Here is a 14,365-nt window from a genome sequence, read left to right on the forward strand (position 1 = left end):
ACATGGAGAAGCATTGGCTTTCTGATTTCAAAGTTCACTTTTCCCCCTAATACCACTGTAATACAAGAATCTAAATCATTTTTAAGTTGAAATAAATACCTGGAAGGAAAGAAGCATGGAGTTGGAAGTTGTAGAGTGGAGGTGGAGAAAGTGTTAAAACATGCAGCACATCTTTGTTACCCTTGTTGACAAACTGACAAAACACAGGGTAAACAGGATATTTTAACAATGAGTGTTTTATTAAAAGCCAGTGGTGCACCAGGCTCAGTTGTTGTCCAGTAGGCTGACAAATACAAATGATGCCACCAATTCACTTAGCTTATCGGATTAAACAAAATACATTTCATAGAAATGATTACAAAATGCATTGCTGATAGAAACAGAATATATTCTATACTTATAGATCTTATACCCTAAATAATTATTAGTTAAAAACCAGCCAATCCATAAGGTAAATAAAGTTAGCAACCACGAGTTATTTCTTTATTTTAGTCAACAGAGAGAGACATAAACTGTCAGGTTGAAATGGGTTTCTGCATTCATTACAGCCATCCTGTTTCAAAGCTGCTAATGTACTTGGATCTACAATCTGAAAAATTCATTTCTTATTCTGTATTAAATAAAATGTTACAACTTTTGGTTTAAAGATTAGTTTTGGTTTCAGAATAAGTTTAATTTAGTATTTCTGTCTCATGTCTCATAGATTCATGACCTGTGGTGGGTGAGAATCATTCCAATTAAGTATTAGTTACAGGAACAAAGAAAATCATAAATGGGATCGTTTAATCCACTTTGCTTGACATTTACCAAAACTGAATCAAGAAGTTAAGATACATAGGTGATTTAAACCAGAACACTACAGAAAGGGGCAGGAAGGTGGGGTGGGGGAAGCTGGTGTTATTTGAAGTAAGCCTATTTAGAGACATTTATTGCCTTTTTGGAGACTTGGGTGATTCTTTAAAGGACCATATTGAGTCCATTGATGTATGATATATCCCTAGGTTTGAAGGTTGGCTAGGAGGGGTGTACGAGCAATAGGAGGGCGGGAAGGACAAAGAGGCATGGGGTGGAGTGTTTACTGACACAATCGCGGCAATTGCGGAACCCCAATCATCCCAGAGAGTGTCCGCCAGGCCTTTCCTGAGACCTCCAGAGATGGGTCTGTTTTCTTCAGGCAGCAGCAGCAAAACTTCTTCGGAGACAAGGTCAACTTTTATTGCACAAGAAGCAGAATCAATCTTCTCCCCTTTCCTGAGCTGGAGACCTCCCAGTGCAAACATGTCTGGATTCTCACCGGCTTGCACCTCTGGCCAGCAGGGGGCGCTCAACAAGCATGCCTGGGGAGCACCTTCTTGGCAGGAAACATGAGGTATTGTGTTGGCCCCAGCAATCTGGTGGGTCAGTCACTATTCTCAAGTAGCTTTTGTAAGTTGTTTTGTATCTTGAAATAAAAAAGAAGCTCCTGTTAGTAAACAGAATGGTGTAACTTAAAGGTGTGTTTGCTATGGCCTGCTTGAGATTTAATCTTTTCTACCCTGAATAAAAAGGTACACATAGGTTAAATTGAAATAAGGCAAACAAATGCTTATTCAAGGATTAGAACTCTGTTTGACAATCTAATATAAAAATGAAAAAAATAGCTAAAGAAAAAAAAAGAGAGAGAGGCACAAAGGTGAAAATGTCAGTAGAAACTGAGAAATGAGATAGAAGAAAAAGAACAAAAAACTGACAGCACCTAGTGTGGCCCAAATTCATTTAGGGACAAAGGGAAATTGGCTTTTATAGAACCCATTTGATGGTTTGAATTAGACAAATGGCACATCATAACTGTTAATACTCCCATTAGATATAATTTATATAAAACATTGCCAAGAAGACTGTAAATTTCACCAGGATAGGGATTGACCAAGGGATTGACCATGTCATATGCTTGGACCTTAAGACTATAGTTCAGTATTGGGCCATTAAAAATGTACTCATTAAATGTCTGTTGAATTAAATAATTTTAAAGAATTCAGAGCAAGGAATTCTCAACAACCAATATGGTGATGGGAATAGGGAACCTCATGGATCAAAAAAAGAGAGAGAGAGAGAGAGAGAATATATTCTGCTATGGTCTGGGAATTTGTCCCCTCTAACACTCATATTGAAACTTAATCCCCAAAGTCATATGTTGACAGTATTTTGAGGCAGGGCTTTATAGGAGGAGGAGGAGATACTCAAGATGGCAAACTTGTTGTCTCACCATGTGTGAAACACTTGTGCCACCTCAGGACTTTACAGAGTCCCTATCAGCAAGAAGGCTTTCACTAGATGTGGCCCCTTGACCTTGGACTTCCCAACCGGCAGAACCATAAGCTGAATTAACCTTTATTCTTTATAAGCTACCTGGTCTGTGACTTCTGTTATAGCAAAAGAAAATGGACTAAGACATCGTTTGAAGGAAGTCTGTGATGTCCTACAGGCATACTTAGAGTAAGAAAAGAGAAAGGGGCTCTAAGTTGTATGTGTAGGAACTGGATGAGTGCCTACCTTAACCATGCCATGCCACACAGAGGCAGGTTTTATACCTGAAATTGAGGGTCAGAGCGGTTAAGTAACATGACCAGTTCCACCAGTAGTAAGTGGCAGAGTAGGGATAAAAGCAAAGGTCTGACTCCAAAATTTATACTCTTCCTACCAACCTACTTTACCACCATTAATGGCACTTCTAGTACCAAGAAAATAACAATGTATTTCTTTGCTCATAAAAAACATTTCCTTGTCTCATATTCCTGCTTCTTAACTTCCCTGCCTCCTTCAGGAGCAAGGCTAAGTGGAAAAACAGGGAAACAAAAGATGGATATCCAAAATATTTAAAACACACCTGCTAAGCACAAACAACAACAACAAAAACCCCAAATAAAAACAAACAAAAAACAAACAAATTCACAAATGTAAACCAAAAGTGGCAAACAAACAATTTGTAGAAGAAAACCCAAATGTCTGATAAATAGACGAGAGGGTCAACCTCAGCAATAATTAGGAAAACAAAGAAAATCCACACTGAGATTCATAGTATCAGACAGGTAATCTGGGGCCTGGCTGAGCCAGGATAGGGCCAAGGGAAAGAGACTTTGAGGAGACATTGGAGGGTCAAGTTCATAGGATTTGCCAACACATTAGTCGATCAGAGGCAAGTGAAAAGAGGAAGGAGATAGACATTATTCTTAGATTCCTAATGAGGAAGACTGAAAGAGCTGTGATCCCATGAGCAGAAATAGGGAGATATAAGCCCCAGAAAGACCATGAGGCTTAGACAAGACCCATCCCTGAAGGTGCAGGAGGGAATCACCGGGACTATGTAAAAAGCCCAGCCACCGCTCACACTTCTCCACGGCATGTAGCGCTATTCACCCCCACACTGTGCTGTGTAATTGTAATTGCTTCTGAGGAAGGGGGCACACCTATCCAAAAACAGGGGGGTGGCCTGGTATCTCTTTTTACACTTAGATTCCTTTGAGCAATGTGTGTAACTTAAAGTTTTTCAGAATGTCAGTATGTACATTTTGACCCAAATCCCCTTTCACTGATTCTGCTTTGGGACAGAGTGGTCTCCATTGGTTCTACTGGAGGTCTCGCTAGCTGGCCAGCTGAGCTGGGTCTGAAGCCCCACCAGAGACGCAGCCAGCTACAGACCTGCTGAGAACAAGTCCTTTTGTATTCTGTCCCCTTATTACCAAATGTGGCATCCTGGCCAGGCCTGGCAGGAGAAAGGGAAGAAAAGCAGGAGACGGCAGCAGGATTCTGTGTGCTTTCCATCCAAAGAATAACATTTGTATGTCAGAGTGAAACAAAACTAACAACTAATACCACTCCATTTTCTAGGTCAGCATGAAAATCAACATTAGTAAGCATTTCTTTACAAACAAAACCAAAACAACAGAACAAAAAAACCAAAATTATATTCAATTATCAGAACCTAATGTTTCAGAAAGGAAAAAATAAATTTAGTAGCTAATCCATATCCTGTCTAGTTGATTTTGGATTTAAAAGAAAATGTTTCCTAGTTTGCCCATAGATACAATGACTCAATATGAATTATCTGTCATAGTTTGTTTGAAACAGTGGTTTGGAAACTCCTTTGCTCTCAACACTTGGTTCATAAATGCTAGATAATATTCAGTGTAGGACAGCAAAGATAACTTTGCTCATTTATATTTCATATTTCTTCCCATACGTGCACTATTATGTAAAGTCACCAAATTCTGAGAACTCATGATAGCAGTTCTAATCAAACACTTGACTTTTTGCTCTATATCTTTCCTTAAGGATTAAGAAAAAAAAAAAAAAAAAAGAATTAACAGATGGGAAGGGACAGAAATGCTGAAAAATCTGTTTATTAGGTTTAATTCTGGGGATTTTTCTAGCACTGTTTTTCTCCTCGTTCGCCTCGTTCACCTTCTAAGAATGTCATAATCTAAGGACAGATTTGCCCTAAAAGATACTTTTAGAGGTAGAGGTACAGTGGCCTTATCTACAAGGCCAAGGTCTGGATTCTGAGAAGTAGGAAGGCCTAGGGCTGCTTGCTTGACTGATCTATCTGTCAATTAACTGATGTATGCATCATCTATCTATTGATCTACCGATCTGTCGATCTATCTTGCACAAGGGATTGAATCCAGGGCCTCTCACATGCTGAAGACATGCTGTACCACTAAACCCCAATCCCAGCCCCCAGTAGAGAAAATTTCTAAGTACAACTTTGCAATCAGACCAGGTTCAAAATCAGTCGACTTTCTAGTGTTTCATCTTGAGCAAGGTAATGAAGCTCGTTCTTTCCCTAATAGATAGTGATCAAATGCAATATTTTATGTACAGTAAGAATCAGCCTAGGTGGTGCTGGGCTAACCATCGGTCTCAGTTGACTCCCTACTGTGCCCAGTGTCAGTGGCGACTTTCCATCTGGCCCTGTGGTACAGAGAAATATGTGCAATCAAGGAGGAAACAAAAGACCAAGGGAGACCAAATATATAAAGGAAAATGAGATTAAAATCTGCTTCTTTATGGAAATAAAAAATATTCTTCCACATTTACTATGTAACCCCCTTGGCCAGGTTTGATCATTTAGGTTTTCTGCAAAGTGAGTTGTATGAGTGTGTAAACCCCAGTCCATGGCAATTGATGGAAACTAGCATGAAGGAAATGGGTTACCTTTTCTAATTTCACTATGTTAGCTGAAAGTTCTTGGCAGAGGACCTCCACATTTAATTGTACTTGTGATCCCAGGCTGGATGGTGCTATCTGTCTGTAAAAACAAAGAGAAAAATTATTGGCAGGGAGGGCAAAGAAAGAAGTGGAACGAACACATTTTAAATTTGAGGGGCAAACTAGGCTGTAACAGGAGAGAGGGAGCATTTCACTTGTTAACATCAGAAAGGTCCTGCAGTAATCCACAACTCCAGACTAGGTATTTAGGGGACTGATTCTCAAAAGCTAAGCTGGAAATCTTTTAAGCTATTTTTGTTCAAGGGAATGAGTTATGTCTTGGCTTCCTAACAAAAATCAGACCATTATTCAAATTCAAGCACGTGGTTTCTTAGACTCCTCTTTTCAACTCCTAACATCTTTTCCTTCCCCACCACAGCATACATTTGTAAGGCTTATTGCCCCTCAGAAATACAGCTTTTTGTTGTTTTTTTTTTTTTAATGGGAAAAGGGGGTCATGTATAGTAGAACTTTTGGAAAGTTTAGAAATGTCATTCTTGATAATCAAAGTTCCATTGAAGTCTGAGACTTTTTGGTTCCTTCCTTAAGACTTGTCATACCATCATAAGTGCACTTGTCTTAGGATCTGCTGGGTGTTCAATATTGACCATTTGACTATTTTGGGCCTGGCCTTACTTTAGGGTCCTGTGCCAGTTAACACCATAGGAAATTTGGAGAAGCACAGTAAATATATTTTCCTAGAGAGGTGATCTAAAGCCATTTATGAGATTTTCACAATAAGGTTAAGAACCATAATCTGTATCCACTCTACATTTCCTGATTGTGACTTAATTGGAGCTGTTCAGTTTTTGAACAGCAGTGACTGGCCCAATTTATTTTATTTAGGGTCTGTTTTTAAGATAGAGGTACTTGGTAAGGTATTGACAACAATCTAAATCTTAAGAAAGATGTCCATTTTCTAGTATTGGGACAAATTCTTTATCCTTACCCATGGAAACATAATCCCAATCCTTGACTTTTTAGGTGAGGGATCTGAGGCCTAGAAAAGCGACTTATCAATGTGCAACTCTGAGGAGTAGCTGTTCTTATCACTGGGCTGGGGATCTGGGGACGAGCAGTCCTAGCACCACAGGCTGCTAATATGCTAACAAAACTGGCGATATGCATGGATTCAAAAGGATGGCTCTTCAGCAATGGAAGAGGCAAATTGACATGTGGATTCAGCTGCCGGGCAGCACAGATGGATCCCTCTGGACAAAGGACCTGGGGTACCTTGGGTCCCAGAATAGGGTTGTGTCAACAGACCTTCCCACCAGGCTGTTCCCTGACCCCATGTCACAAGCGATCTTTGTGATTTTTTTTTCCTTTGAAGGATATTTTTCAGATTCTTATTTCCTCCTGGATTGATTGTTTCAAAAGAATGAATATTTAATTTGTTAGTGGAATTTCCCACTTATTACCGTCAAGTTCATTAAATGATAATAGGACATGAAATCTAGCTTTCTAAGCAAAGCCAACTCCTTATGTGGTAGTGAACTAATGGCCTGTAATAATCTGGGGTCACCAGGCCTCTAATTCTGTTAACAATTGAACAGGTGGGAGAGTAAGGGCAGGGTATGAATCCATTTCAAACTATTTAATAGGCTTGTATAACATATTGGTTCAAATGTATACCTTATGACTCAAAAATGACGTCCTAGAATGACATACATAATAATTCTTAAAGTATAGATTCCAGACCAGCACTGTCAGCATCACTTGGGAAGCCCCATCCCAGACCTACTGAATCAAAAACTCTGGGATAGGGCTGGGGATATGGCTCAGGTTGGTAGTGTTTGCCTTGTAAGCACAAGGCACTGGGTTCAAATCCCCAGCACTGCAAAAAAAAAAAAAAAAAAAAAAAAAAAACACCTCTGGGATAGATCCTGCAATCTGTTTTAACAAGCCCTGAAGATGAATCCGAGGCATATTAAGGTTTGAGAGTCACCAATAGACTGGAAAGCCTATCTTTATAGTTATATAGATCTGCATTTGAATCCTAGTTTTACTATAAACCATAAGACATTAAGCTAATTATTTCCGAGCCTCAGTTTTCTCATCTATAAAATGGGGATAACAAATCTCATAAGATTATGATGAAAATATCATGAGAAAAATCTGTTTGTATCTGTATATGTATATATCCATTCTGATAGAGACTCTTGCACACAGCAGGTAGTTAAGGCATATCTCTACTTTTAAAACTTAGCTAAAAGTATGCTTTCTAAACCTGAAATAATGATTTTATTTTACTTGAGGAAAGAGTGCCATGTCTGAATAGATTTATTTAGTCAGGCATGTCGAAAAGGAATGAATGAAAAATCTTTACAGACATAGTCAACAAATTACTAGTCACATGACTCTATAGTTGTCAGGAGTTTTGTAAACTAATTAGTTAGATTTAGACATGATGAAATGTGCTGACGTACTTGCATTGTTTCTTTTCTATGAATGTCCTGACTCTACCATTTTATGAAAATAAACTTTTATAGTTTAATAAATAGGCCAAGGTCACAATTGCCTCTTGGGATCATAGAGCAAGACAATGTAAAATTAGGTGTGTTTCTTGCCATATTAGTGGCAACACTATAGTAACTTGAGAACAGTGCAGGGTTAGGTCATTTATTCCCAGGATCCTCCTACCTCTTTATTTTTATATCCTTAAACATTTCATACAGAATGCAATCTCAGTTAATGTTTGCTAAGGAGGATGCCAAGCTTGGGTCAATTATTACGCTAATCTGAACAGCCAGCAGACAATAGCACTAGAGGGAAGCGTCTTACTCAGTACTATGGGTATCCACGAAGGCGGTGAGTGACCCCAGTCGCTCCTCCAGAGTGTTAATTCTGTATCTCATGTAGAAGGTTGAGATGATTAGGGCACAGGCACTGGAGAGGGATAAAGAGCAATTTCAAACAGGTTAATGGCCAGGATCTGATATTCAAAACACAATAAACTCAGGGCCAGTTTGTACGCTGGAGCAAGGAATTTTCTAAAACAACTGGCTATTTAGATGTTTAAAAGGTCTTTTTAAAAATAGGTGGATGCTTGTTATGAAACTCTCTGGTCAGAAGGAGACTTAAAGACTATAAGCCCAGTCTCTAAAATTGCAAATTATGGCTATTCTAATAGGACTGTTCAAGGTCAGACCCAAGCTGGATCATCAAGCCAGTGTTCCTTTCTCCTCTGCTGGAGGAGCTTGGGCAGAGAGTGCCCAGGCAGCTCCCCAGTGACTCACAAATCCCTTGCTTTATCTGGGAACCAGACTGGGCATGTCCTCCTTATTGTGAGGAACAGCCTAGAATTGGACCATGCTATTCTCAGAACAACTGGTTACAGACTGGAAGTTGATTAAAAAGTTAATGCCTGAGTTTCCAGGAAAGGGAGAAGACATTTCGAAGATATCTTGCTCTTTCTTCAGAGGACAGGGAACAGATGGAAAAACAACAAGAAAAAGATACTTCGTAATTTATAGGACAATGTTCCAAGGAATGGGATCCATTCAGAACTTAGTTCTCTGCTGAATTTGGCACAATCATTATGAAAATGTGACCTACACTTAGAAAACAAAACAATGTCAAAGTAGGGGACACAAATTGTCAGAGAAAATATTTGTGTCACATTAGAGACAAATACAACAAAGATTTACAATGGCTCTTGGCAATGTGAAGAGATTTTTCCTTTATAGAACTGAATCAGTTGCTTAAGTCACTCAGAATAAAGACATTTACTTACACAATTGCATAAAATATAAGAATGTGGTGGAGAGCTGGACATTTCTGGGACTTGACTTTATGCAAAATTCCAACGTTTTCTGACAGACCTGTTAGGTGGAAACCAAAAAAGCAACAATTTAACACCATGACATACTTCTTTCATCTAGCAATATCCCAATGGGGAAAAGATCCTGGAGACAGTTGATCAATCCCAGGGAAAAAAAAATTAGAGAAAATGTTAGCTGAAGTCTTTTAGTTGTCACCTTAACCAGTAGTTTCAATTCTTTCCAACTGTTTCATCCAACACAGGCTTATTGAGAGCCTTATTGTGTCAAGTATTGAGTTGGGGTCAATGGAGAACAAGATAACACCTTCCTTACTCTTAAACCAGCATCACCAGTGACCAGTTATTAGAATAATTAGTAAACAGGAACTAATTCAATGATTTGCATTTACCACCGATATTTGGATCATAATCTCAAAGTATTCAAAAGAATGAAGATATCTTTAAGAAGACTAATTCACCTTTGTATCCCACAGAGTAAAACACAGAACTGGGTTCTGGTTGCATACTAAACAAGAGAGAATTAAAATGCAGAGACCTACAATGGGAACGGAGGGAATATGAAGTCACAAAGTAAAACATTTGGCTATTTTAAAGTTTACAAACAGAAATCTCTTCCCCCTCAAACAAATAAAGAAAATAGACAAACAACCCTTCCTCCCCCCAAACTCTGCTCCTTACCATGTGGAGGGAGACTTTTGACTTTTCCTTCAGGAGCTCTGTTTACATGGGCATCTGCCCGAGTTGGTTTTGCTTCTCCCTTGGAGACGTTCAGAACTGTCTGGGATTCTGTCACATGGAAATCTACAAAGTCAAAATGGAACTGGGTCAGTTTTCTCCACACTACATTTAAAAACATAGGATCAACTACAAAGCAAAGCACTCAATCAGTATAATGGTCAAGTACATAAATGGATCATCTAACAGCTGGGTGAGGTGGCTCGGGATGGAAATCCAAGGCTCAAGCAAACAACTGATAAAATGATATAAGGATGGTCTGTGGTAACCCCACCAATTTGCAAAGGCAATTTGGCTATAGTAATTAATGCTATCACTGAAATAAGAATTAAGAAAATGCTACATGCTGATCTTCCTTGACCACCCTAATATTATGTCCACTTAAGAGACATTTGTTAAATGCATAAAAGGAAATGGACTTTGATCACTCAGGCCATTCCTTCCTCTTGAACTTTCAAGCTGCCCCCTTTCAAATTCTGTTTGCAACTGCTAACCAGAAAGACAGGTGTTTTTTTTTTTTTTTTCTTTGTTTTTATTGGGGGGGGGCAGGGATGAGGGAGTTTAGTGGGGAATTAAATTTTAATTAAGACACAAAGATCTGCCAGACCTCGAGAGTTCTCAGACTCTGGAGTTTGAGAACCAGAACTGCTGTATCCTTCCATGTCTTGACTTCTCTGTCGAACGACTCCATCCAGATCTGAGAATTCATCATTAAAATCCTGAGGGAGATAATGAAAGGAAGAGAGGCCAATTTTTCCTCATTAAACAGTCAGGCCTTTGTAACTCGTGGCCATCTCTGTTAGGCCTGACCCATAAAATACGGAAAAGGAGGAAGGATTACCCCACACAACTGGGATTTTCCTAATAGATCAGAGTATCTGGTTACTGAAACTGAGATTCTTCTGGGTGGTTAGCATTCTGTCCACAACAGTGGCCAACTTGTTTGAGACAACAAATGTCCAGAGGGGGAAAAAAAAGCTGGAATGCTAATGATTTGGAAAGCTTCCAGTGTAAAACTGAAGAAGTCTCATTAGCACTTTATAAAGAGAAAAACTGACTGCTGTAGACATACAGAAAAGAGTAGACTGAAAGCTCTAAATCCAAGTTTGAATACATAGAGAGGTATTACTAAATTATAGTTTTTAAAAAGGTATTAGAAACAGAAGGGAAAATGACTTTAGAAATTAGACAATGAAAAGAAAGTTTCCTTTTTTCTTCTTCCTTCAACTAGATCAAAATAGGGTCAGTAATATGAAATTTAAATTACAGGGAGATGATAAAGGAGTAAGGGAAAAGGCAGAAATGTTTTAGTTTGCATTCCATGGGCTCCTCCAAAGTACTTAGAGCTACAGAGATAAGTGGGGTCATTAAAATATCCCAGCAAAGGTATAATTAGGCTGAGCTTTTAACAATGTAGTTAGCTGCCAAATGAAGAAGAGACTCCTCTTGCAAACGAATCACCAACATTTTGCCTTGAACTTGCCTCTTTTGGTCATCTCAACATTCATTTTATTTTATGCAAGAATTTACAGGGGAATGAACACTGAAAAAATTAAATCTCTTCAAGTTAATCATGATCTATTGAATGCTTATCATGGATCCAGCTGCATGCAAAGCCCCTCACATACATGATTACATTTACTGCTCATAACCACCTGGGGACATGGGCACTTTAGTGGATGAGAAGACAGAGCAGTGATGGAGCTGGCCTGATGACATCACAAGCTGGGTGGAGCCCAGATTTGACGCCAGGCTTGCTGGATTTCGAATCCCCTCTAATTGTGTTTTGTACTGCTTCCCATTACTCTTTTGTAAAAGATGGAGCCTTAAAAAATCGAGATAAAATTCATACAACATAAAATCCAGCATTTTATAAAATGTGCAATTCGGTGGTGCTTAGAATATTCACGAGGTTGTGCAATCATCACCACTACCTTATTCCAGAATAGTCCTATCACTCACCAAAGTAACCCCGTTTCCACCAGCAGTCATTCCCAGTTTCTCCCTTATCCCATTCCCTGTTAACCACTGATTTAATTTCTGTGCCTATGGGTCCGCCTGTTTGACACATTTCAGAAGCAGATGGTCCCTGACTCATAATTTTTTGACTTGCGACGGTGTGAAAACAATTCACATTCAGTAGGAACTGTAAGTCAAATTTTGAATTTTGATCTTTCTCTGGCCTGGCGATACGCCTTACAATAGTCTCTTGTGAAGCTGGGTAGTTGCAGAGAGCAGCAGCTCCAGGTCAGCCACGGGATCATGAAGGGAAGCCACTGATATTCGACGGTGTATTCCACTGCTAAGCCCTGAGGTTCAGTGGGCTAGGCATAAGGAATGAATTTTTGACTTATGATATTTTCAATTTATGATGGGTTTCTAGGGATGGAACCCCATCATAAGTTAAGGAATATCTGTAATGGTAATCACTCATCATGTGACCTTGTGTGTCTGACCTCTTTGATTTAGCATTTTGTTTTCACTTGCCATCCATTTGGAAGCACATATCAGCATTTCATTTCCTTGTTATGGCTGAATAATATTCTACTGTATGTATATACCACATTTTAAAAAATCCACTCATTAGCTGAAAGACATTAGGTTCCCCCTACTTTTTGTCTATCATGAATAATACTGCTATGAACACTTTCTTGATAGTTTTTTTTTTTTTTTTTTTTTTTTTTTGCAGTGCTGGGGATCGAACCCAGGGCTTTGTGCTTGCAAGGTAAGCACTCTACCGACTCAGCTATCTCCCCAGCCCTGAACATGGTTTTGATTCTACTATTGTTTAAAAAAATTCTCTAAAAGATTTGTAGGAGGTATTCCAACTATGGATCCATACTGCTTCACTAACTGCAAATATATAATAATAACTGATTTGGGAATAATTACTTGAATGATACCACACTCTTTAGGGGAAAACATTATATTCCATTAGAGGTACAAATCTTGTACAAAAGGGAGATACTTCTCATAAGAGATGTACCCTACAGTCAACAAATTCTAAGAGAACCAAATAATGTCTACCTGTTACTTGGGTATTACAGTTTTCATTTTTTTAAAATTGCTTCTGAGTTTGCCTCACTTTCTTTTCTAAGCTGTCAAGCCTATGAAGGCAAGAATTAGCCACCCCATCACTCCCCACCATGTTTGAAGCAGGAAAACAAGGCTACCCAGCTTCTCACCCTGGCTGAGGAGAAAAGGGACTCCCATTCTCACCTCCCAATGGGAGAGAAGCCCTGAATTAGTTTTGATTTTTCCTGTTTTCTTATTGTATACACTAGTATGGTGCCTTGAACATAGAAGTCATTTGTGGGTTGACTCATGCTCTGCCTCAAATAGATTTGTGGAATCCCTTTAAAACCATGCTAATGGTATATAGCTCATCGGTAGAGTTATTTGCTTAGCATCACAAGGCCTGGGTTCCATCCCCAGCACTGCAAAAAACAAACAAACAAACAAAAAAAACCTCAAAAAACAACCCCCCGCAAAATCCACAACCTGCCCCTGCATATCCCAAACTAACAACAACAAAAAACAAACAAACAAAAAAAACAAATCCAGTCCTTATGAATTTCTGTGGTGACAAGAAGAAACTCACTAAGATAGTTTTAACATCATGTTTCTTTTGTTTTGTAGAACTCTTCAATTACTAGAAATAAGTTATGGTTTCCAATTAATCCCTCCTTTTCCAGAGAGATAGAGAAATGTGCCTTGCTGCTTCAGCCATGCCTCAAATTCTGTGGTCTTAAGCTCCTCCCACACTCTGGCCATGGTGTATGCACAGTGTAATTATGGAACATATTCTCTCTTTTGCACAAAGATAGTTAATGTTGGCTACTTACCAGAGGCAGAGATGAAGGGCGGTCTGCTTGGAAAAAATTTTCACCAGAAGACTGAATGGGGCTGCTACCAACACTTACATTCTGAAATTATTGGAACCAAATGAAAAACCAGATCAACTATTAAACCATAGGCAAGGGAGAAGAAAAGCAGTTACAGACACTCAGGATGTCATACTCACTTCCAAGTGCCCACACACAGATTTTAGTAGTTTGTAAGTTGAATCTCTGGAGAGTAAGGAGACAAATATATACTGAAAAACAAAACAGAATAATTATTAACAGATATTCCATGATGAGAAGTATGAGTTCAGAGTTCAAAAAAGTAGCCACATGTATTCGTTTTGTTTTCAAATGACACGGACCGTCCCCTTTACCCACATGTTCAAATTTTACTTCATTTCTGGAATAAAGCATGTACTACTGTCCCCCACCCCAGATAGCAACAAAACTTCTAGACTCAATTTAAGAGTAATAAAGAAATATAGGGCTCCAGAAGTCTGACATAGGTGTCCCCCAAAAGCTCAGAGAGCAAAGGGCCTAGTCATTAAGAGAAGGCCAGTGGCTTCGGCTGGCTCCTATTTAAAGTCTCTCCCGCTCCAGTTTTGTTTTTGTGTTTAAAGGTATTTAACAACTCCCACGGGTCCACTTTCTCTGCCCTGACCTAGATTTCCTCTGAAAACTTCCCAGCGACTCTTATAGGCCAGTTCTTTTTCACACCATTTCCAGATTCTTCCCTGTACAAATATGGAGATTT

At 39.0% G+C, this 14,365-nt stretch overlaps 1 protein-coding gene across 3 annotated transcripts in view; it reads right to left on the reverse strand.

The window, feature by feature from the left end:
- Positions 1-225: 225 nt before the first annotated feature.
- Positions 226-14,365, reverse strand: part of Gramd2b (GRAM domain containing 2B) — a 112,298-nt gene continuing 98,158 nt past the window's right edge. For all 3 annotated transcript variants that reach the window (XM_047555968.1, XM_047555969.1, XM_047555970.1), the window contains 8 exons: positions 13,791-13,862; positions 13,612-13,692; positions 10,374-10,485; positions 9,710-9,832; positions 8,984-9,071; positions 8,032-8,136; positions 5,194-5,287; positions 226-1,441 (listed from right to left, as the gene is read on the reverse strand). In XM_047555968.1, coding sequence (XP_047411924.1) covers positions 1,400-1,441; positions 5,194-5,287; positions 8,032-8,136; positions 8,984-9,071; positions 9,710-9,832; positions 10,374-10,485; positions 13,612-13,692; positions 13,791-13,862 — 717 coding nt within the window. In that variant the 3' untranslated portion in view covers positions 226-1,399. The remainder of the gene's footprint in view (positions 1,442-5,193; positions 5,288-8,031; positions 8,137-8,983; positions 9,072-9,709; positions 9,833-10,373; positions 10,486-13,611; positions 13,693-13,790; positions 13,863-14,365) is intronic.

This window comes from Sciurus carolinensis, chromosome 6, assembly GCF_902686445.1.
Source record: "Sciurus carolinensis chromosome 6, mSciCar1.2, whole genome shotgun sequence".
Classification (NCBI taxonomy): Eukaryota; Metazoa; Chordata; class Mammalia; order Rodentia; family Sciuridae; genus Sciurus; species Sciurus carolinensis.